Raw genomic sequence first — 25,293 nt, forward strand, 5'->3', positions numbered from 1 at the left:
TAATTTTGAGAAATACCTTGTTATCATCTCCTTGTTATATAACAAAGGGAATGGACTGGGACGTCTACAAACGAGGACGTTTGTGGAGATATTTCTCCTTTTTTTTTTTTTTATGTGATCTCTGAATGAGAGATCGTCACTTAATGTGATGCCAAGTATTTTTACTGATTTCTTTGTTTAGAGAGCTGCTGATTCGTCTATGCTCTTCTTCTTCTTCAGGAAGTTGACACTCATTGCACAGCTTTTGTTGAGGCTTAGCTGAAGCTTCCCTTGATCAGCTTGATGTTGATGCTCTGCGACCAGGGGTATGAGTTGACTGGGTGTCTGTAACAGGAAGTGCAGCAGACATAACGAAAGATCATCTGCAGATTTATACCATTGTTTGTTTTGCTTCATCAGTCGGTTGATGACAATCACAAATAAGATGGGACCTAACTGGCTTCCTTGGACCGCTCCACGCGTGATGTTTTGGAAGTTGGATGTTTCCCTGTTTTCGAGTTGTGCGTACTGTTGACGACCAGAAAGGAAACTTGTGATGGTACATAAAAGAATCAGCGAGACTTCCAGGGCACAAACTTCGTTGATGACAGTCTCATGATCAAGCACATCGATAGCTTTCCCGAAATCAGAAATGATTATTTCAGCAAGGGCCTCAGGACTTTCTAGGTGTTCTAGTAGATCATGAATATAAATAAATAAAATAAATATATTCGCAAATTTGATGGTAGGCCGTTAAGCCTATAAAAACAAAAATCTTAATTGGCATTTCTTCTAAATTTGCACAAGGAGAAAATGTCATTTGAGTAATATTCATCAACTTCCTTCTTGAATGTCAGTAGGTTTGTGGAGCAGATTACTCTTTCTGGTAAGTTGTTCCATTGCTGAACCACTCGGTTGCCGAAAGTCCATCGGCCCATGTCCTTGTAAAAGCGTTCCGTACTCACTTTGTACTGACGTCCTCGGAGATGATTTTTATTGAACTGCACGATTCTCTGGGCTGGTACGTTATCATAGGCTCCATTGCAGAGCTTATAAATTTCAATAAGATCACCACGATGGAATCTATAGGCGAGGGTTGGGATTTCAAGCTTTCTAATCCGCTCTTCGTATGGAAGAAAAAATAACCTGGGAGAGAATTTATGAAGTAATCTGATAATGAAAATTAGGATCCATTTTATGGTCTGCTATTACTATTAGCCAATGTAAAATAAAATCTCCGAGGACTTTTGAACTGATGGGCGTCTTAATGTGAAACTTTCAGGGAATATATGTATGAGCAATTTCTCAGGAACAACTTAGAGTATTAAGTTGAAACTTTCCAGAGTGTTCAAAGGGATGTGCAACAAACCAAAAGACACTCTGTGCATACTTCTACTTCTATTATGACTACTACTACTGAGACTAAGGGTATGAACATCAAACTTATAGGGAGTGTATAAGGAGATGTTGAACAAAATCAAAACACACACTGTCCCTTCAGTTTATCAAAAAGGCGAACTTTCAATACTCCAGAAATAGCCTAGGATATAAAGTTTAAGCTGTCAGGGCATGTTAAGAGGAATGTTGAATAAACCAAAAGGCATTATGTGCATTCTACCACTACTTTTATTAAAATGACGTAACAGATATATCCCTTGCGCTGCCTATGATACAATCAGAATAGTCTAACCTGATAACGATAAGGGTGCATAAAACTGTGCGGTATTATAGTCAGAATATGCATAGGCATCATATAATCAAAATCCTATAATCTGGTTTGGACATAAAATTCAATCAGTATTATAAAACCATACTTTTTATTGCCGTAGAATCACTCAAGTTTCTTAAATGGAATGGCGCTAATTTGTTCAATTTCTGAAATTTTTGGTACTAAGTCATTAATCAATTTAATGATAGTTTTTTGATAAAGACAGATGAAAAATTATAGAGAACAGACGAAACTTATGAAAACATGTTGAATAATTTTTAATTTTGAGAAAACTTGATTTACCTCAAAATAATTGAAATACATATGGCTAATGAATGTAGTTTCAGTTTCAATAAACTAAACAGAATTAATTAATGTAGTTTGGAGTCAGAAATAGCGTAACAGCTGTCACTTGCAAGAATTACTAACGCTTTAGTGGTTGGTAGTGTGCCGATACTTAAGCGCCAACAATGTGTAAGCAGTCGGTTTTAAAGTGTTGGTACTACTATTGATTTTTTTTTATTAAAAAATCATATAGAAATAAATGGGCACCTTTCATGCCATATTGTTATTGATAATATTGGAATCCCCCAGGGATCAGTATTGGGGCCATTACTATTTTTAATTTATATAAATGACCTTTGGAAAAAACACATTTCAAAAAAAGTTCTTTGTCTGGATGTTGGGATTGATGAATAATAGATTTTAATATGACATTTGGTTGTGGTGTTCTTGCGCTGGGGTGGCCTCCTCTGTTATATGTTACCTTGTATGCTGTTTTTCTTTCCTTTTTTTGTTATTTGGCATTTTCTTATCTCTGTTTTATGGCCGACACATCGAGCCCTGCTCCCCGTTGCCCAGTTTATAAAATTATTTATTATGTAATTGGGTCAATAAAAGATCTTGTCTTGTGTATGTCCTATTATTTACACACCCAGACTTACGAGCGATGCTCTCTGTTGGGGGTTAATGTTTTATTTTTTATTTTTCAGTATATTAAATAAAGTATCTAAAAGTAAAACAAAAAAAGTAAACAAGAGCTAAGAGCTCATATGGCACTTGTGACGAGGCAAGAAGAGCTAATAGCCAAGAGATCATATGGTATGAGCTCTAGCAAAATTCTATGAATCAATAGAACGATTTAAAAAGAAAATAAGAGGCTTAATGCCGGTCAGAAAATTAATGAGAGCTCTGAGTCACGATGTCCTTCTAAATATTAAAATTCATTAAGATCTGATCACTCGTATGTTATAAATACCTAATTTTTTTCTAATTTTTCCTCTCCCTTTAGCCCCCCAGATGGTCAAATGTGGGAAAAAGACTTTATCAAGTCAATTTGTGTAGCTCCCTGACACGCCTATAAAATTTTATCGTCCTAGCACATCCAGAAGCACCAAACTCGCCAAATCACTAAACCCTTCCCCCAACTCCCCCAAAGAAAGCGAATCCAGTATGGTTCCGTCAATCAAGTATCAAGGACATTTGCTCATTCTATCCACCAAGCTTCATCCCGATTCCCCCACTCCTAGTGTTTTCCAAGATTTCCTCTTCCAACTCGCCCCAAATAAGAGCTCTGAGACATGAATTCCTTCTAAATATCAAATTTCATTAAGATTCGATCACCTATTCGTAAAATAAAAATACCCTAATTTTCACTTTTCCCAAGAATTCCAGTTTCCCCCACCAACTCCCCCCAACGTCAGAGGATCTGGTCGGAATTTAAAATTAGAGCTTTAAGATGCAAGATCCTTCTAAATATCAAATTTCATTAAGATCTGGTCAGCCTTTCGTAACTTACAAATACCTCAATTTTTAAAATTACCCCCCCCCCCAACTCCACCAAAGAGAGCGGATCGGTTCCGGTTAAGTCAATCATGTATCTAGGACTTGTGCTTATTTTTCCCATCAACTTTCATCCCGATCCCTCCACTCTAAGTGTTTTCCAAGTTTTAGGTTTTCCCTCCCAACTCCCCCCCCCCAATGTCACAAGATCCGGTCAGGATTTAAAAAGAGAGCTCTGAGACGCGATATCCTTCTAAATATCAAATTTGATTGAGATCCAATCAACTGTTCGTAAGTTAAAAATACCTCATTTTTTCTAATTTTTCAGAATTAACCCCCCCCCCCCTCCCAACTAACCCAAAGAGAGCAGATCCTTTCCGGTTATGTCAATCATGTATCTAGTACTTGTGTTTATTTTTCCCACCAAGTTTCATCCCGATCCCTCCGCTCTAAATGTTTTTCAAGTTTTAGGTTTCCCCCTCCCAACTCTCCCCCCCCCCAATGTAACCAGATCTGTTCGGGATTTAAAATGAGAGTTCTTAGACACAATATCCTTCTACATATCAAATTTCATTGAGATTCGATCACCCATTCTTAAGCTAAAAATACCTCATTTTTTCTAATTTTTCAGAATTAACCCCCCCCCCCCCCCGCAACTACCCCAAAGAGAGAGGATCCGTTCCAGTTATGTCAATCATGTATCTACGACTTGTGCTTATTTTTCCCACCAAGTTTCATCCCGATCCCTCCACTCTAAATGTTTTCCAAGATTTTAGGTTTCCCCCTCCCAACTCCCCCCCCCCAATGTCACCAGATCCGGTCGGGATTTAAAATAACATTTCGAGACACGATATCCTTCAAAACATCAAATTTCGTTAAGATCTGATCAACCGTTCGTAAGTTAAAAATACTTCTATTTTTCTATTTTTCCGAATTAACGGACCCCCCCCCCCTCCACCCCCCCAGATGGTCAAATTGGGGAAAGACTATTTCTAATTTAATCTGGTCTGGTCCCTGATATGCATGCCAAATTTCATCGTCCTAGCTTAACTGGAAGTGCCTAAAGTAGCATAACCGGGACCGACAGACCGACAGAATTTGTGATTGCTATATGTCACTTGGTTAACACCAAGTTCCATAAAAAGCAGAGATTGGAAACGGTCGGAGTTAGGTAATTGATATGCTCTGATATGAAAAAAAATAAGAGTTGAAACAGATCCTAGAGGAACTTTAAAAAAAAAACTTTTTCCCAAGGTGACCAATGGTCTCCATTGCGCAGATACCGACCTCCTGATTCAATGCCTTCGGCCGGGAGATCAATGCGTGGTTGGGGGAAAATCATCCGACGCTTCCTGTGTTTTTTCCACAGATTTCTCCAGATACCTATTAGAGCTGGGTCGACTCTGGCTGAGTTTAAAGGGTCACAATATTGACCCCGTCCCAAACCAAAGAATCAGCAACACCAGGACTCGAACCCCTGACCTCAGGATTTCAAGTCCGGAGCGTTACCCAGTGACACATAATGACAAATAGTAAACACTGGATTGTTTATCGTAAATTTCAAAGATTAAGCAGCAATTAAATAAATAAATGACTTAAATAAAAATTGGAAAATTAGAAACATCAGAATAGTATAAACAAAATTTCTTGAACTTACGGCTTAGTCTCCGATGCAGATACAACAAATGTATTCACATTTTCTTTCACTATGAAGGGTATAAAATTTTGGAATGATTTGGAAAATGAAATGAAGAAGATTGAAAATTCTAGTGATTTAAAGGAAATTTGAGTGAAAAATTAGTGAGTGAGTATGAATTTTAGCTTTGTTTGTTTTGAAAAAGATTAGATTAGATTTAAATTAAGATGCAATTGCCTGTTGGTTGACGAGTGTGACTCCACAGTATGGACATGATACGTAATTGCTGCTCCCGTAGTATTATTATTATAATTTCATATTTATTTATTCTTTTTAATATTTTTTCCTTTCCTTCTTTCTTTATTATTTTAGTGAATAGAAATGATTTTATATGTATGTTTTTTAACTGATTCATTCCACGACAACCGTTTGGTTTTAGGTGAATCATATTGAATTTTTTATGCAGATTGTTGTTATTAAATATATAAATATCATATATCATATTTGATTTATATGATGCGATTCCTTTTTACATGGTTTTTCTTCTTTTTAAACTAAATTCCAAAACATTCGTAATTTTCTGTTGCTTCTTGAAGATCAGTTTCAATTTCATTTTTTTTTAAATTTTGCTTTAGTAGTAGGTAGTGCGTTGATACTTAAAGTACCGACAGCGTTTGCATATTGCCATTGATTTTTTTTCCTAGCAGAGGTTGGATATCGTCAGAGTTAGATCAGTGATATACTCGCATACGGCAAAAATATGGGTTGAACCAGATCCTTGTGGAACACCAAATGACAAATAGTAAAGCCTGAATTTTTATCGTAAATTTCAAAAATTAAGCATCAACTAAATAAATACATGATTTAATTAAAACTCGAAACATTAGAAACGCCAGTGTAATATAAAAAACTCATTAAAAACTGGGATTGTTTAAAAAGTTATATAAAATAGATCCTACCTGAAAACCAATAGTTTCTTTCCCTTGAACACATTCTGAGCACGTCTTAAGAGAAAGACACGTTGGCAAAGGAGTAAAATACAACAATGTACCATTTCCAATAAAATAGTTATCCTTGAAATCCACTTTGTGATACATAAAAAAGATTTTTCGTCTGACAACTGAAAAAGAAAAATATTACTATGTATAGCATACATATTATCTACTTATAAGTATTATCTTTCCATTCAACAATACCTAAAATATTTCCTAATTCTGATAAATAAGAATTATTAAATTATAGATTATCTCTCCTTTTTATATTTACCTCCTTATAAATTATTTCTCCGTTTATAACATTCCTTGTAATCTTTGTCAGCGTTCATAAAGTCATCTCTGTGATATCAAACAATAATTTTTATGACGCCAAAGATGCCAAAGATAGCTATTACCAAGGCTGTATCCAGAGGGCGGGGGATGGGTGGGGGTGTAGTGGTGTAGGAAGTTTGACCCCTCACCCCCTGGAATGTTTGTCTGACTCGTAAAAACGCAATAAAATGGAAAAAAAATTTGATATGTTTTCTACAGTTTTATTGTGTAATCCCTCAAAACATCCTGGATACGACCCTGGTTGTTACACCTAGAAATACAATGCATGTTACATAGAGGGTTACGGAAGCTAATAAGTGAGTATGTGCTTTTTTTTGTCTAAAATCAAGCAACTATGGCAACTGAAATTTTATACATAGTTGGGTAAGTATATTCTCTTTTGCCTCACATCCAGGATTTAAATCAGAATACACGAGATTTTTTTTGGGGGTAGGGGACTTAATATTTTGAAGAAAGGGGACAGATTATTTTTTCTACAGTACTCAAGAAAGAACATAGAATAAGACTGTTTTTCTTTTTTCGTAGTGTCTGTCATCTGATAGGCTCTTTAGCAAGTTAATAATAACACGGTATATTAATCAAATCAACAGATTATTTTTTTCTACCGTACTCACGAAAGAATATACGATAAGACTGTAGTCTTATCGTATATTAGTCTTTTTGTAGTGTTAGTCATCTGATATGCTCTTTAACAAGTCGATAATAATACGGTATATTAATAAAATCAATAAAATATTGATAAAAATAGATATTAATAAAAAATCTATAACAGTAATCAATAATCATTAACAAAAGTAAAAACAGAGAATAAAAAGGAAAATCGATGAGGGAAAAGAGCGTGAGTGATACAAACATGAATCTCGACTGTAGCAACCAAGAAGGCGATAGGTTAGAGCGCATAGGCTTTGTAGGAAGGGGAGGACTGTGCGTGTTGAGCTTAAAGTTAGGTTAACCATGAATAATAATCAATAATAGTAATTTATATTGATGAAAACCATTAAAATATTGAGAAAACTGATATACTGGTAAAACAGATCGGCTTTAATTTTGACGGACGCATAAGGAGAAGGGAGGCCTTAAGGCCTATGTCCCCATGACACTCCAAATTGTTTATGCTTCTCCCTAATTTTCTTCCAAATTTTTTCCCCTCCCAAATGAATATATGCGTGAACACCGAGGCCTTGAAACACCGACTTGGACAAACCCCTAAAAGTATTCTTGTTGATTTGTTCAGACACAAAAGTCTATACACAATATGAATTATGTTTAATCAAAAAGTGAAGAAAAGTAAGCGGAACATATAAAAACGGAATATGGACGCTATCTATATTTATTCCACTATTAAGATTGAATTATGGTTACAGACACTTCCAAACTTAAGGACTTATTCAGTACATGATTTTAAGCTAGTTTTCAGTTGCTTTTTTTTTAACTTAATATACTTGTACCACACCCTGTCCAAAATTAAATTAAAATTAAAATCTTTTATATAATAATCCCTAGTTGCTCTTTTGACTACTACTAAAGCTAATAACAACTCACCGCAGCATCAAGTCACCTGAGGCGAACACAACTACGCAGGCTCCTCCTTCATCCCAGTCAATTAAAAGCCTGCCTCTTTACACCCTCCCAATAAATTCCAATCCCCCCATTCTCCAAACCCATTCGGGAAACGACTAGCTTTATGTTTGAACCTAGATAGTTGGTCGAGAAGGACGATTTTTGGTAATGTCATCCTTCATCCGCAGAACATGCCCAAGCCATCTCAACCTTTCTCTCATTATAGCCCTAGAAACCGGGATTGAACCACATTTTTTTATACAGCTTACTGTTTGAGATAAGGTCAGTCATGCTGGTACCCAAACTAATCCGTAGATAACTTCTTTGGAGCACCCATGCTTCAATACCGTATTTGACCGTATTAGACTTGAGACTTTTACAGTTAGATGAAGGGAAGGGGACAGTTGTCCAACTATTGCTTTTTGTTCTATTGCTAACCACTATATATTGCTAAACTATTGTCAAACTATTACTATTGCTTTAATAGTTTTTGTTCTTTTTGCTCTAACAAAATATTTTACTAAACTAATTTATAATAGCATTGGATCAGTTCCAAAAAGACCTTTGAAGCAGCCTGCTAAAAACGCAAGGTTAGCTTTGAAAACTTGCATTTAATCATCTTGTTCATTTGTTCATTTAAGTCATTTGTTTGAATGACTGGAAACACAACCAACAGTTGCATTGGTATCTGCATCTATTTCTGGTAAATTTTAAAGATTGTTTTTATTTTTGATGGTCTGTATTGAACCGCGTTTATAAAAATGCAAAAATACCTTATTGAAAAGATTTTGCTGTATATGATAACAATTTAGAATGGTAATTTTATACATTAAGATGTTATCATTGTGTTGACAAAAAAAAGTAACCCTTTCTATGTAGTTGCTTGAAAAATCTATTTGTTCATTCATCTGTTTCTGTTTAATTAGAAGAATCTAGCTTTGTATTGATTGTTCAACAAATTTTGAAGGGTCGTCCCAGTTACTGGGGAAAGTTGAGGAAATTACAGGTGTTTTACAGAATTTTTAAAACATGCTTATAAGACCCTTGCAATTTGAGCGAAAAATATAAAAACTTAGGTTAGAGATGTCTGTGAGACAGGTTTGTAATATTGCACACTGTCAGTGATGACCACTGTCATCACTGTAGCTTTCAATATTCTAATCTTGGTTCGCAGACTTATCTTCCTATTTTTACAATCTTTTTTAAGCTGTGAAAAAACACCCTGGGCCTTAGCTATTATATTTTTAACATATTCACAGCGCCCACCACCATTTTTACTAATAATAATACCTAGGTAAATGAAGTTATCTACTTGATTGATCTTCTCCTTACCCGATATCACTTATTACCCGATATAATCGATATTACCCGACATACCTTTACTTATTTCCGGTCTTAGCAGCTATGTCTTCTTAATATTAATTTTTAAACCTATTCTTGCATCCTGAACTCGCAAAAGATGTTCATTCATTTCATTAACACTTCCATTTAGGATGCTCAAATCATGAGCATAGTCTTTAGAATATAGTCTCCTTAGAGCAAAGTCCATTTAGAGAAATTTGATAAACCCAAAAAAATTTTGCATTATAAAAAGGTAAAGGATGCGGCACTAGACCCTTATGGTCCGAGCCAACGGTGCTGATCTCCGTCTCAAGGCCCTTCAGCTAGGAAGTGCAATGGGGTGGATAAAGTAAATAAAACACAAATTGGAAGAAACTGAAACTTCCAATTGCCATAAAACCGAAAAACATGGGTCAGACAAATTAATTGAACTTAATATGTTTGACCTTTAATCTCATTTTGACATACAATGTCAGGTAACGCCTTTTAGATTATTACAGCCGAGTTGTTTGTCTTCAAACTGAAATTAGGTTAGCATTATCAGTAATATAAACAAGCAAGAAACAGGTGGCACAGATAAAGAATTTCTTAGAAAGGACTAAGGGAGTGAAGCTGAAACTTTCAGGACACTATGAACTGAATCAAGAAGTACTATATGGATGCTTGTTGTCAAAAGAACCTCTGTAATATCTCAGAAACGTATAAGGCTATTAAGACGAAATTTCCAGGGTGTTTTAAACTAAGTCAAAAGACACTATGCACATCCAGGTTGTCCAAAGCTCGCGCCTGCAATATCTTGTACACCAAACAGTTAACAGCTAAGTTTATTAAGACGAAACTTTTAGAGTATGTCAAAATAAATCAAAAGACGGTATGTACATCCATTTTGTAAAAAAGAACATATCTGAAATATCAAAGGAAAACCAGAACGATTTACTCACAAAATAGTGTTTTTTCTATAGTATAGGCATCATATAAACCTACACGAACGGGATGCTTATTGTCATTGATGTCTCTTATATTCACAGGCACATCTTTGTACACAAATAAAACATCACCGGTACTAGAAAAAAAGAACAGATATAAACATACAAAATATATACATATATAACATGTTAACATATAAGATATTAAATTTTCTATATATTATAAATAAGAATTTGCTATTAATTTTATTCAGAAGAAAAATATTTTTTCAGAACAATTTCGTCTTCGGAAGAAGCCCAAAATTCTGAGTTTTTGGGAAAATTCCGATCTCTGGAAACAATTATAATACACAACCTTTCTTTTAGAGTTAATGTAGCTGTCCACGGTCTACTCACAAAATGTGTAACTTTCTTGTTTACTATCGAGTGTTTACTTACTTTCTCCACTCGCTTTCTGTCTACTGACTGAATTATCGTGTTTATACACACTTACATTTGCAGTTTTTAATACACCATTTTCTCATTGTACTTCACTTTTGTAGGTTAATTGACTTAATTTTCTTGCTCAACAGGATCTCCAACTTAGAGGTACCTAATTGAATAGACCACCACTATTCTCCAATTGGCCCTGTACAGGGTTAATAATAGCACCTAATCCGAGTGGATACTGTGGCTGTCAAGGTTTTGGATTATTACACGAGCCCATCTAATGCATGACCACCTCGAGGATGTTGTCAACTATTTTCCAACAACAGTTAAAATTGGATTGGAAACATAATACTTTGGATCCATGTCTGTGTCAATTTTCTGACTGTTCAAATAATGGTATAAACTACTTTTACCAGTGGCACTAATGGCTACCCATTGTCCCACCAGTAAGATTTTATAAGATTGTACCCTTTGGGGTTGTGATATCACCTCGAAGGTAATACATAGTTTCGTCCGTTTAGTCATTGCTACGTAAAAATTTCTTGTTCATTCTTATAATGCTAGTATTTTCGGATTGTGTTTGTATTCTGCAAGAATGATGCCTTATTTTATCTTAAAGTCGTGTATAATACTTCCATACGCCTTCCATATGAATTCCATCGCAATGCTAACTTAAATCACTTACACCACTTAAATTTACACCACTTTTAAATTAAACCACTTAAATTTTGGTGAATTCTCATTTGCCAATATTTCACCTCCCCAGGAGGTTACCTCTATTTCGCTAGGTGCATTCATCTGATTTCAAACTGGTTGCGGTGTTATGTATTTCTGTTTGAGGTTTTTGATGGGGTCTCATTAAAATAGATATTGTGGCTGAAAGGTTCTTGCTTTACTCCATTAGCCTGTCTAAGGCATGGCCTTCCTCAAGGACATTGTCAGCCATTTTCCAAGATAAAGTTAAATTGGGTTGAAAAAAATAATATTTGGATACTTCTACTTTAGATCCTCGTCTCCGTCAATTTTGTCTCTGCTCAAATGATTTCAATATTTCACCTCCCCAGGAGGTTACCTCTATTTCGCTAGGTGCATTCATCTGATTGCTAACTGGTTGCGGTGTTATATTTTTCTGTTTGAGGTTTTTGATGGGGTCTCATTAAAATAGATATTGTGGCTGAAAGGTTCTTGCTTTACTGCATTAGCCTGTGTAAAGCCTGGCCTTCCTCAAGGACATTGTCAGCCATTTTCCAAGATAAAGTTAAATTGGGTTGAAAAAATAGTATTTGGATACTTCTACTTTAGATCCTCGTCTCCGTCAATTCTGTCTCTGCTCAAATGATGGTGAGAACTGTTTTCACCAGTGACACTATTATTGGCCACCCCTTATTCCTCCAGTTAGATTGTGAGGTAATACTTTATCCTTCGTGAGGAAATTCCGTTACTCGCTTTTATTTTTCGGCATTTGCTTGATGATGCTCGATTTCTTAGACGTACGTTAATCTCAGAGGTAAGAGGTAGCTTCGTTGGTTTGGTCACTAGGTCGAGTTTAGTCGGCTACATAAAACATTCTTTTTCATTCTTATAACACCAGCATTTGTTGGTTTGGGCACTACGTCGAGTTCAGTCGGCTACAAAAAAACTTCCTTTTTCATTTTTATAATGCCAGCATTCATGGGTTTGGTCACTACGTCGAGTTTTGGTCAGCTACATAAAACTTTCTCTTTCGTTTTTATAATACCAGCATCCGTTGGTTTGGTCACTACGTCGAGTTTGGTCGGCAACATGAAACTTTCTTTTTCATTCTTATAACACCAGCATTTGTTGGTTTGGGTACTACGTCGAGTTCGGTCGGCTACAAAAAACTTCCTTTTTCATTCTATAATGCCAGCATTCATTGGTTTGGTCACTACGTCGAGTTTTGGTCAGCTACATAAAACTTTCTTTTTCGTTTTTATAATGCCAGCATCCGTTGGTTTGGTCACTACGTCGAGTTTGGTCGGCTATATAAAACTTTCTTTTTCATTCTTATAACATTCGTTGGTTTGATCACTACGTTGAGTTTGGTCGGCTACATGAAACTTTCTTTTTCATTCTTATGACACCAGCATTTGTTGGTTTGGGCACTACGTCGAGTTCGGTCGGCTACAAAAAACTTCCTTTTTCATTTTTATAATGCCAGCATTCATTGGTTTGGTCACTACGTCGAGTTTCGGTCAGCTACATAAAACTTTCTTTTTCGTTTTTATAATGCCAGCATCCGTTGGTTTGGTCACTACGTCGAGTTTGGCCGGCTACACAAAACTTTCTTTTTCATTCTTTTAACACCAGCAGTTTTCATTTGTCTCTATTACACAAGAATGACGGTTTATCTCATCTTTAAGTTTTGTATAATGCTTTCTTATGTCTTCCATATAAATTCCCTTGCTATGCTAATACCACCGAGATTTGTGCGAATTTTCAATGTTGGACAAATGTTGACAAATTCTCAATTTGTCAATGTTTCATTTGTATGGTTACCTGTGTTTCCCTGCGTGAATTCATCTGATAATGAGACGATTGTGGCCTTATGTGATCCTGTTTAAGGTTTTTAATTCCGATTTAGCTAAAGTTGATAGAGGTGTTTGAAAATATGTGTGTTCTAAACTATGGGTTTACGTGATATATATGTATATGAGGTATGTTTGTTTAAATACGTAATATATATATTTAATATATAATAATTAATATAGATGCATATTATATACATGTTTAATATATATGTTTTTTTAAATAATGTTATATATGTAAATATGCATGTTTACATGCATATTTACATATGTATTTATACATATCATATCATATTTATACATAGTTAAACTATGATTAACTATGTATGTTCTATATATAAATAGTTTATTAGCTACACTAGAACCAGTTTTATTTCACTAAAATATCTTTTAGTGCTCTCTGTCTTTTTTTTCTTATAATTTGAGGCAACGCTCGGATATCAGCCACGTCCCCATCTACTTTTTTCCGCCGAAGTTGGCCAAGGACCATCAAAAAACGATCAATCACTTCACACCCTGATAGGGTGGGAACAAAACGACCCTATTTGGGCAGACATTTATTAATTACCCATTTTGACACCACATTGCAAAATAAAAAAAAAATGAAAAAAGTAAAATAACAACAAGGCTTTAGTAGGCTCGACGGGAAAAAAAAATCGGTTTTACAAGGATTTCAAAAAGATAATAGCCCAAATCAGTTGACAAAAAACCATATCAATATAAAAAAAATTCCACCTGAATATGCTAACTGTAATGCTAACAAGGTCATTACAAGTTTTATATATAGTTTGATAACCAGTTTTGTCAGCAATACGCGCATTGTTAAGAATAGTCCAAAATTACACGTTTTTGGGCACTTCTGCAAGATTCAGACAATTATAACAACAGAAGAAGAATACAAATGATGAAAGAAGTGCAATTATTGATAATAAATATTGAGTAAATGCTTGATGATAAATTGTGACTGCTTTGTTAACACTACTACTACTACTAACAATAACTCACCGTAGCACTAAGCCCCCTGGGGTCAATACAGCTACGCACACTCCTCCTCCACCTCAAACTATAGAAAGCCTCCCTCGTTACATCCCAAAAGTAAAAATTTCCATTAAATACTTTCCTTATAACATTCTCCCACCCCATTATCGGACGATATCATTGTCGCTTGGCCCTATATGGTTGTTCAACAAGGACGATCTTCGGCAATCTGTCATACTTCTACCGCAGAACGTGTCATAACCACCTCAACCTTTCTCTGATTATAGCCCAAGAAAATGGGATTGAGCAATATTTTTCGAACAACTTACTGTTTTATTTACGGTCAGTCAGTCAGGTATCCAAAACAATCCGTAGGCAATTTTTCTGAAAAACATTAAGAAAATCCCCCCCCCCCCCGCCTTTCGAACCACTCGTGTTCCAGAGCCATACTAGACCACTGTCATCACAAAAAAAGGTAAACTACAAATAAAATAGCAAAAACATAGTTAAAACATTTAAATGCTCGTACGTTAAATGTTGATGGCTGAGATTAGCGGATGAAATCCCGAGATCAAATAATAATATGAGTTAAATTAAATGCTTATCAAATCTAAATTTAATTTATTAATTAAATGCTAGCATGACGTCGTATATTACCCACATCATACGTATTTACATTATATATAATACTCATTTTTACAGATTTTACGGCCTATTACCGTACATTATGCATGTGCGCTTTACCTTAAGTTCACTGGGTGTTATGGTTTCAATCAGGGGTCATAAGAGTTATATTTTTAGCCCATTTGAGATTCAACACTTAAAAGTGATGCATTTCATTGACAATAATTTTAAAAAAGTTAAAAAAAACAACATAAAAATAACAGAAAGAAAACTTACTTCTTCAAAATTAGCTGAAAAGTAAAGCTTCCTAAATCAGTTCGTTTATGAATAACAACTTGATCCCACTGAACAGTTAGCGCCGTTCCATTATCCTTATATCGTATTGACGAATTAGGATTAGACATCGTGTCAAAATCAGCCAATAAAGGAGCAGCATACTGCTTTGCAGCCAACGCATTAAGGTAATCTTTTAAGTAATCTCCCATATACAGAAAACCACCAGTGGCAATTGTAACGTTGTTGACTATGTGGCCATAAAACGGGAAATCAAATGTGACGTATATTGTCTAAAAACAGAAAAAGGAAGATATATAAAGGTTGTGCAAAAACCTAGATGCATATATACAGAAGAAGAAACGGCAATAAGAGACTGAGGTTATGAAGCCTGTCACTGGGACTGTGAAGCCAGAATTAAGTGCATTTTTCAGACCGCATATTCAGATTTCAGGTTTTTCCCAATTTGTGCATACATTATAATGCCTATTAAAACAAAAAATAAGTGTAAAATCTAACATGAACAGTTTTTCTATAATTGCACCTCGAAGCATAGAAGTTGCTAAATTTCCAACTTAGGAGATGGGGAGAAAAACGGTTCAGTTTCGTTGCAACATGCCGTTGCAGCACTACCTCTACTGTCAAACCATCACAGCATCATGCCACCTGAGACCAAAATATAAGTTCACGCTCCTTTTCCGTTCGAATCTACATACTTGCAGAAGTTCATTATTAGTAATGAAGTTTCTACTTAGTGAAGATTTATTTTCTCTTATAACCTCTCCCCACTCCGTTCAAGGACGTTCCCATCTTGGTTTAAACCCTGCTGCATTTAAAAAAGAACAGTTTTTCAAAAAACTAGTTTTACAAACAGTTTAGTTTTTCAAAGACGTGTTAAAATTCGGTTTTTAAAACCGCCTAGACGTCTGGCTCATTCCTGACATAAATTGAAATTTAAATTTTTTTTAACATAACAGAAAGGTTTAATTTTCCAGACATTAAAATGCTTCTTTATTTAAAAAAAAAAGAACTAGCAGTAGGGACTATCGCCATATGGGTATAACAATACCCTTTCGAGAGTATTAGGAGAAATTAATCCCTCTCTCCCTAAGAAAAACTGTTATTTAGAATTTGAAACCAATCCCCCAGTGGCGAGATAAAACAGGATAGACTTGCCAAAACTTTAACTTGAATATATTCATTAATCGAGCAGAAAAAATCCCCCTTCCTTCCTATTGCCACCACAGAAGCCAACACTGCTTTAACATCGAATCCGCCGCATGAGTGTCAAACAAATAAGACTGCGTTGGCTTGGCTGTGTCCTTAGAAGACCCAATAACCGCATCATATGGCAAGTGCTTCTAGCTGCCCCGCTGCCAGATTGACGCAGGCGACCCGGTGGTCAATTGAGGAATTGGTGGGCTACCAAAAAATCCTAAAAACCGACCTCTACCCCGTTGGTGGATTTCGAAGGTTTGGTAGAAAGTGGGAGAGCTGCTGGCTCCGGTTTGCTGAAGAACTGGTACAAGATCACGACAAATGGGAGTCAACCATACGTAATCTTCTAGATACAGGTGTGGCGTCCGCGTCTGGTCTCGCAACAAGTAAAAGTAATTACCTCCCTTCCCTTTAGTCAAATTCCTTATCCTTGCAAAAAAAAAAATCACAAGTAAAAAGTCAAATATTCGATTATCTCCACAAATACAAATTTTAGCTTTACATCTATTTTCAATATTTGTCTATTACCAACGGTAAAAAGCGAAACATCATAATCAAACCGATCACTACAAGGTCGAGTTTGATGTTCAACCCTCCGAGCTAGCCGGGTGTGGCCTTTGGTTGTATTCATACCCTTGGTGTATTCATGCATATATTTAAAGATATTGTTTATTTTTTATATTATTTATTATAGGTTATATTTATTACATTACATTTTGTTCAGCATAATCACTTAAACTTGCATTAAGGATATATATAGAACATATAATCAAAATGCTATTCCACGCCTTTTTTGTATATTCATCAGCGTGAAAATTTTTCAATTAAATTCGGAGCTGCAATTTGTAGAATCTCTTTCTAATTTGCATAGTCATAATTGGCTGACTATGTCATAATCATAACCATAGACATAATATCTTGGGGTCACGTGGATGGATCTGTTAAATTCGATCGTCAATAACAAATAGCACGCAAAAATTAGCGATAACCCCCCAAGAGCCTCAACTCAATGGCTAGGTTGTTGAGGATTGATTTAATGAATTAAACAGTCCATATTAAACAAAAGCACACATTAAGACAGAATTTACATTATCACTATTCAGTTCCAACAGGAACTGAATAGATCGGCACTATTCATAGTAGATCGGCACTATTCAATAAAAGATCGGCAATAATTCAATAATAGATCGAGTAGTTGGATAATTCCAACAGGAATTATCACTATTCAGTTCCAACAGTTCCATCGATACAGTTTAGATTTGTTTTCTTTTTGTCCTTTAGATTTGTTATTTTCTTCTTTTTTCAATCTATTTTCTATTTTCTTTATTCATATCTTACCTACGAGGCAAGTACCCATTCAGCATTCAAAACTACTATTAAAGTTAAGGAGCCCTCCTGTGGCACCATTACGAGCCCCTGCAAGATTTTTTTATCCCTCAGCCCCCTAGGTTTAAACAGTATCCTTTTTGGGTATTTTCATTAAAAATGTTTTTTTTTAGGTTTTTCCCTAAAAGAATTAAAAAATGACCCCCTCCCTCCAGATTTGAAACATGCATTTTCGTACTCCCCCCCTAACTTCCGTGAATTGAAGCCACTGCTCTACTGCAAGTAATTTGAATAGATCGGCACTTGAATGAGATTTTGACATACTGTCACAGTCCCAAAAGCAGATAATGAAGTTGCAAACTTTAATCCCAAACAGAAATGGCTCGTCAAAAGATGGCAGCACTTTCTAACCGTAGGAAGAATGCTCCTTCTTGAAACTACAGATTCTTCCATTGAATATTCTAAGAGAATATTGTGGCGGCGAGACCAGGGGATCATCATATATATAAAGCACTTTTAGATTTTAGTCAAACTTCGAATTAAATGTGCTGCCATTTAGCTTGCCTGCTAAAACAGATCTTTCCACTCGAAAGCGAAAACGTGCTTGATACAACGGAAGTTGGTCGGAACAAAATATATAAAAAATATATATAAAATATACTAATGCATAATATATAAAAAAGTATATAAAAAATATAAAAATCCACTTCAGCTCTGATATTGTAGGATCTGGCTCAGAAATAAGCGAAACAACAACACCTTTTTTATGTTTGTGCACATACGGTTATTTAAAAATGTACATATTGTACAAAATACACGCTTTACAAGTGTATTGTAAAGTGAACGAAATGTACATATTTTAAGGCAGTGGTTCCCAACCGGTGGTACGCGTACCCCAGGGGGTACGCGAAACCCTCGCAGGGGGTACGCGAAGGTCCCAAAATTAATTTAGTCTACATCTTTAAAACTTGTTTCTGACTCAGTTCCAACATTTCCCTCAAAATCAGATAACATAACCCATTGTACGTAATTTCAGACTCATTTTCAAAACTTTCGCTTTCAGTAACCCGCTAATTTTTCTCCATAGCCGTAAGGTCTCGATTTAAACTCAGCGGGTTCAGTATCTTGTCATCTGTTGAAACACGAAGTTCGTGAATTGTGGTTGCAAACAAAGATGGATAGATTCCTGATCAGGAATAACAAGAAGCCGAATGATGGTACCCAAAACTCTGAACCTGCACCTAAGAAGAAGAAATATGACGAATCATCGGTCAAAGTGCGTCGATATTTGTCAGAATACCTAGGGCTCGGATTTAGTGCGACAAAGTCTGATCCAGTGAATGCACAGTGCGTTCTTTGTGGTCAAGTCTTGGCCAACAGTTCCATGAAACCTGCGCATATGAACCGGTATCTCAGTACTGTGCACCCTTCTCATGTCGGTAAGCCCATAGAGTTTTTCAAGCGTAAACAAGAAGCATTCGCTAGTAACTGTTTGGAAATTGCAAAAGTGGCATCAGTTTCTTCAAAGGCTCTCCGGGCTTCGTATGCTGTTTCATATTTAGTTGCGAAACAGAAAAAACCGCACACCATCGCCGAATGTCTGATATTACCAGCACTAGTGAAAGTCAGTGAAATAATGTTTGACACGAAAACTGCTACTGCCCTTCAGTCTATACCTGTGTCGAACAATACCATTTCAAGAAGGATAGAAGACATTGCAAGCGATATTGTCATGCAGGTTATTGAGCAAATAAAGTTGACGAAGATGTTTGCGTTACAGCTTGACGAAAGCACGGATGTGTCAGGTGAAGCCCAGGTGATCGTCTTTGTTTGATATCAAGATTGTTCTGACATAAGAGAAAATATTCTGTTTTGTCAAAACCTACAGTCAAGAACAACAGGAGAAGAACTATTCAAGGTGATTGACAAATTCTTCGCAGAAGGGGGCATCTTGTGGGACTGGTGTCTATCAGTTTGCAGTGATGGAGATGCCGCCCTAACAGGGAAGAATAATGGGCTCATGGCCTGGATAAGGAAGAAAAATCCAAAGGTGAAGTGGTTGCACTGCATCATTCACAGGCAAGCTCTTGCATCGAAAAGGATGAAGGCACATCTGCACGAGACCCTCAACGAGGCTGTAAAAGTGATCAACTTCATCAAAGCCCGACCACTGAACTCAAGAATGTTCAAGTTGCTGTCCCAAGAGATGGGTTCAGAACATCAACATTTACTTCTGCACACAGAAGTTCGCTGGTTGTCTCGTGGGAAGATTTTAAACAGACTTTTCGAGCTTCGACAAGAAGTTCATATTTTTATTCTGGAGCAAAAATCTGCATTCAGTTCACTTTTTGAAAACCAGGACTGGGAGTGCAGGCTGGCCTATCTTGCGGATATTTTCGACAAACTGAATGACTTGAATCTGTCAATGCAAGGTTTCCGGACGGACGAACTCTCCCTGAATTCGAAGATGTGTGCTTTCATCAAGAAATTGGAGTTCTGGCTTAAAAAGGTTCAAAGAAACAGCGTTAGTGTCTTCCCGACCCTTGACAAGTTTGCGGACGATAGTGAAATTGATAACCTCAATACAATCTGTAATTGTATTCGGGAGCATCTGACAAAGTTGCGAGATGAACTTGTGTCATATTTCCCATCGATTATGAACCAAGATAGAACGCAGGATTGGATCCAAAATCCATTTGTTGAAGACGTGACCTCAAGCTCCGGTCTTAGTGACAAGCTTACAGAGAATCTGATCGAACTTGCCAGTGATCGCGCCTTAGAACTGAAATTCCAAAATGTAACTGTTTCCCAGTTTTGGCTGGAGGTGAAAGGAGAATACAAGGAACTAAGTGAAATCGCCATGTCTGCTTTGTTACCATTCGGATCCACTTACCTTTGTGAAGTGTCATTTTCGGCAATGTCATTGATCAAAACCAAACACAGAAACAGACTGAGTGTACAAAATGACCTTATAATTGCCGTTAGTGACATCGAGCCAAGATTTGATAATATTTTAGCAAAAAAGCAGCCTCAAGTTTCTCATTGATTTTGTACGTACATTTAAGCACCGTCATATTGGACAATAAATCTCGTGTTTTTGAAAATCTGATTTTAGTTAAGAAAAAAGTAAAACAACGATTCTCAAGAAAGGGGTACGCAAACTTTTTGGGCCTTGACTAGGGGTACGCGGACCGAAAAAGGTTGGGAACCACTGTTTTAAGGTATATCTTCCAATATAAACAAGCAATTTTGCGACAAACCTGCATTAGTAACTTCAACCAAGAAGACAAAAGACTTATATTATTAGATTATATTATTATATTCATTATTATTATTATATTAGTATTATTATATTAGATTCATTAGTCTCAGATCGAAGCATTCACAGAAACAGAATTATTAAATTACTTAGATACTTTACTTCTTAGATACTTAATACCTAGATATATATACTTAGATATATAATACCTAGATACCCTTCTTAAAGAAATGTCTCTACATACTCAAGCATGGCTTGTCCTTTTTTTAGCAGTTTTTAACCATTTCCCAATGTATTTTGGATCTGAAAAATTATGTGGAAGAGCATTTTAAAATCTTATCCGTATTTAAAATTCAAGTACAAATACATTCAATTAAAATCTAAACTTCAAATTCTATCCATAGACAGAATAGAATCCAGCTATAGAGCAATGGCATAATTTTTGTCTTGTCTTAATATATTAAAACCATTGAAGAGCAAAAAAATGACATACCAAAAACCTGGACATTGTATATAAACAAGGTCATATCCAGGGGGGGGGGGGGTGCCCCCCGAAATATTTGTCCGGCTCTTAAAAAAGGTAACAAAATGAATACGAACAAATTTTTAATTAATTTTTATTTTATTTTTGTAGCCCCCCCCCAAAAAAACAAAAAATCTTTTGTAAACCCCCACCCCCGAAAAAAAAATCCTGGGTACGGCCCTGCATATAAACCTTATACATTAAATGAGATATGGTATGGGAAACAATATATGCTATATAATGAATGAGGAACAATAAATGAGAAACAAATAAAACGAAAAGAAAATACACGAAATATTATAGGAGAAATAGAATAAGAAACAGATAATTAAAATAATAAACATTATTCAAATTATTTATATAGTGAATAATTATAAAGATAGTGTGTTTTATATTTATTTTTATCATAAAATTTATACTATTACAATACAGACAATAGTTAAACTAATTTACCAACATTCAACACCTTGGCAGGCGACATTCCAGATATAAATGTAAATTATTATTATTATAAAGAATTTTTTGTTGTTGGTTGTTGTTTTTTTTTTTTGGGGGGGGGGGATATCTTGTCAAGGGTCTTGACTTCCCTTTTGTTGTCCCATTGCTGGTTGAAAAAAAAGAATACACGAAATATGTTAGGAGAAATAATATATGAAACATAATAAATAAGAAATAAATATATAAAATTAATGGTTAAGATCTTACAGCCATTTTCCTGTGTGCACCGGGCAGTACAGTGTGGGATTCAGGGTCCTTTGTCAGGTCTAACCAATATTCTTTCCATGTCCGTGAGACCTCAGGATAAAAGGAACTTTTATAATACATATGACTATCCTGAAAAAAATACATGTATTTTTGGTCCAATAGGAGAGGCACCCGCATAATCAAATAAATAATAGGCAAACAAATAATAAAAACACTATAAATAGCAATATTTCTATGCTCACAAACATCTAGATGGGGTACCGACATATGTACAAGCATAAAACACATTTAAATCTATTTTTCAGTAGAAGTCCAACTTTCCAATATATTTGCCACTCTCCCGACGTTCTATCCAATATATTTCTCAAGTATCAAATATATTGTAAAATTTTCCATTATAATGGAAGAGCCTAGCTTGCTGAATCTGAAAGAACCTCAACATAGCTATTCCATTTTACTTCAATGCTTTGAAGGCCGAACCCAAAGAGCAATGTATAAGATATAATGGGTGACAACTAAAAATAGAAACAAAATAAACGAAATATGATATTAGAAGCAAATGAAAAAGAGAGGTCAAGTTTGTCTACTGGGAAACAAAACGCCTTCTGATTTTGCTCAGTAAAAGTATAAGGTAATTAGAAAAACTTCGGTTGTTTAAACTTTCAGTTAACATTGGCGTCGCATTGGGCTGAATAAGAAATTAAAACTCCAGTGCGTACAGTACGGGAAGAAGCTCATTTAACATTACTCAGCAAAATTATAAGTTAGTTTTAAAAAATCGACAATCTAGTTTTTAATCTCTTTGCTAACAGTATCCTTGCTTTAGGCTAAATAAGAAAATAATGAGAACGGACACCTGGGTTTCCCTTCTAGGAAATAAAACACCATCTAGTATTACTCAGTATAATTATACGGATAATTGCAGAAAACGAAATCCATTTTTTTTTATCTCTGTTAGCATTTGCCTGCATTGAGCAGAATAAGAACCTAATGAGAAAGGAAACTTAGGTTTGTCTTCTAGGAAACAAAACGCCATCTATCGTTACTTGGAAAATCTATAAGATTAAAAATAAAAAATAAACATTTTTTTTATCTCTTAGTAAACATTTACCCTGCATTGGCCTGATTGAGAAAACAATGAGAAAGGCTTTTGTTGTAGGAAAAAGAAATACCATCCAATGGTACTTCGTGAAATATTGAGCTTAATTATGAAAATAAAAAATCTTTTTTTTTTAAATTCAGTTTCCCCTGCACTGGACTAAATGAGAAAACAATTAGAAGGAAAATTTAGAGCTGTATTATAGGGGGTAAAATGCCATATAGTTACTCACTGAAATTATACCGGTAATTTAAAAAAAAATCAGTTTTTTAATATCTTTTCTCACACTTCTTCTACATGGAACTGAATATTAAAAAATCCCTTAGCTAAAGGGTAGCATACAGAAGGTATACTTGTTTTTTTTTAACTAGCCTATGTTCCACTTGCTAAATTAACGTGAACTATTCGTTTTGTTCTGTTGATCTCAGAAGTGGCGGCAATTTACCCTTTTAAGAAAACTACTTTCTTTGGTCTTAGTCATAATCATTTACTTTATAGTGAATATGTTTTAGTTACATTGTCAGAAAACACATAAAACCCACGCAAAAAAAGAAGAAGAACGAAAACACTTGACAGGGGCCGCAAGTCCCTAAATAAGGTTAAACAAATGGGTAAAATAAGCAAAAACTGCCATAACTAAAGACGTCAACTACATCATAGGCCACCTTGACATGAGTAAACAAAAATAAACCAACCAAAGCAAATCTTATGTTTCAATCATATCTTATTAAAGGTTAATAAATAGTATTTTACATTTTGTTAATATTTTCTAATACTTGCTTTAATTTTTTGGAAAATTTCTTAAATTTTAAATCTTGAAGTTTTTTTTTGCTTTTTTCTGTAAACTGTGTTTCTATTAATTTTCTATATATTTTCTTAACATTTCTTTTCCTTCTATTTTTCAATTTATCGTTTTATTTAATTATAACAAAATGATTTAAGAGCCGCCTTAAAGCTGACCTCATGAGGTTGAGAATAAAACGAAGTACTTACCTCTACAAATAATATAAGAATGACACACATACACATGTGCGGAAAAAGAAAAGACACAATGCAAGTGGGGTACTGAAGCCAACTCAAACAGGTTAAAAAAAATTAACTAAATAAAAACAGATATATTAATTTTCAATTGGAAAATGAAAATAAATGTTCTTTAATGTTTTCTTCCTTGAATTTAACTGAGACTGATCAACAGGAATTATGTCTTTCTAGTCGAAATTTGGGACTTCTGAAACCAGAAACCCTTTTGCCCCTATATGTTGAACATATGACATGGCGAAAAATGGAACCATCTGAGGCACATAAAGCATCGACGAAGCAAGGTATATCCAACGAGGACATCTTCCCATTACAGTTTGAGTGATATATATGTATTACGGTGAGAGACCAAAATCTGGCCTTTCATATTATAGCTAAAAGTACTCTTTATTTTGCGCATTCTGCTTTTCTAGGTACTCTCCCACCGCCCCTACAGCAGTTTTTCTCACGGACAGGCTCAGGTATGTACTATTCTTCTTTACGTTATTCTTCTCGACGATTTATTTTACCAAAACGATCTTTTACAGCAGCCTAGAGGTCTCCAGTATATCAATCAATTCTATTATGGAACTCCGTCCCTTCGGATGTCCCTCATTTTCTTTCTGCAAAGGCATTATTTCGTTGGGTCTTTCTAATTTCAATAATTTTTCTCTCTCTTTATTAATCCTTTCCTAATTTGTATGTCTCTTCTCTTCTTTTAAAATCATTTTCAGCTATATGTTAAATCTCCTTCTAAATCTTCTCTCTGTTAAATATCTTATTTATTCAATGTCCTTGTCTTGTTCCAGTGTTTTTTGTTTTTTTTCTTTATACATATATATATATATATATATATATATATATATATATATATATATATATATATATATATATATATATATATATATATATATATATATATATATTATAATAGTTTTAATTCTTGTTCTCTGTGGTCCATTACAAGCAAAGCTTCTTGGGCCTAGTAACCACTTTACTTTTGTAATAGTTTTTTTTTCTTTTAGTAAAAATAAAT

General features: G+C 35.1%; 1 protein-coding gene across 1 annotated transcript in view; it reads right to left on the reverse strand.

Annotated features, from left to right (window-relative positions):
- Positions 1–177: 177 nt before the first annotated feature.
- The window catches only part of LOC136039641 (uncharacterized), a 97,061-nt gene continuing 71,945 nt past the window's right edge, over positions 178–25,293 (reverse strand). Inside the window, exons 11-15 of the mRNA XM_065723539.1 lie at positions 22,142–22,270; positions 15,114–15,403; positions 10,276–10,397; positions 6,065–6,225; positions 178–324 (exon numbers count right to left, since the gene is read on the reverse strand). Coding sequence (XP_065579611.1) covers positions 178–324; positions 6,065–6,225; positions 10,276–10,397; positions 15,114–15,403; positions 22,142–22,270 — 849 coding nt within the window. The remainder of the gene's footprint in view (positions 325–6,064; positions 6,226–10,275; positions 10,398–15,113; positions 15,404–22,141; positions 22,271–25,293) is intronic.

The sequence above is a fragment of the Artemia franciscana genome, chromosome 19, assembly GCF_032884065.1.
Source record: "Artemia franciscana chromosome 19, ASM3288406v1, whole genome shotgun sequence".
Taxonomy (NCBI): domain Eukaryota; kingdom Metazoa; phylum Arthropoda; class Branchiopoda; order Anostraca; family Artemiidae; genus Artemia; species Artemia franciscana.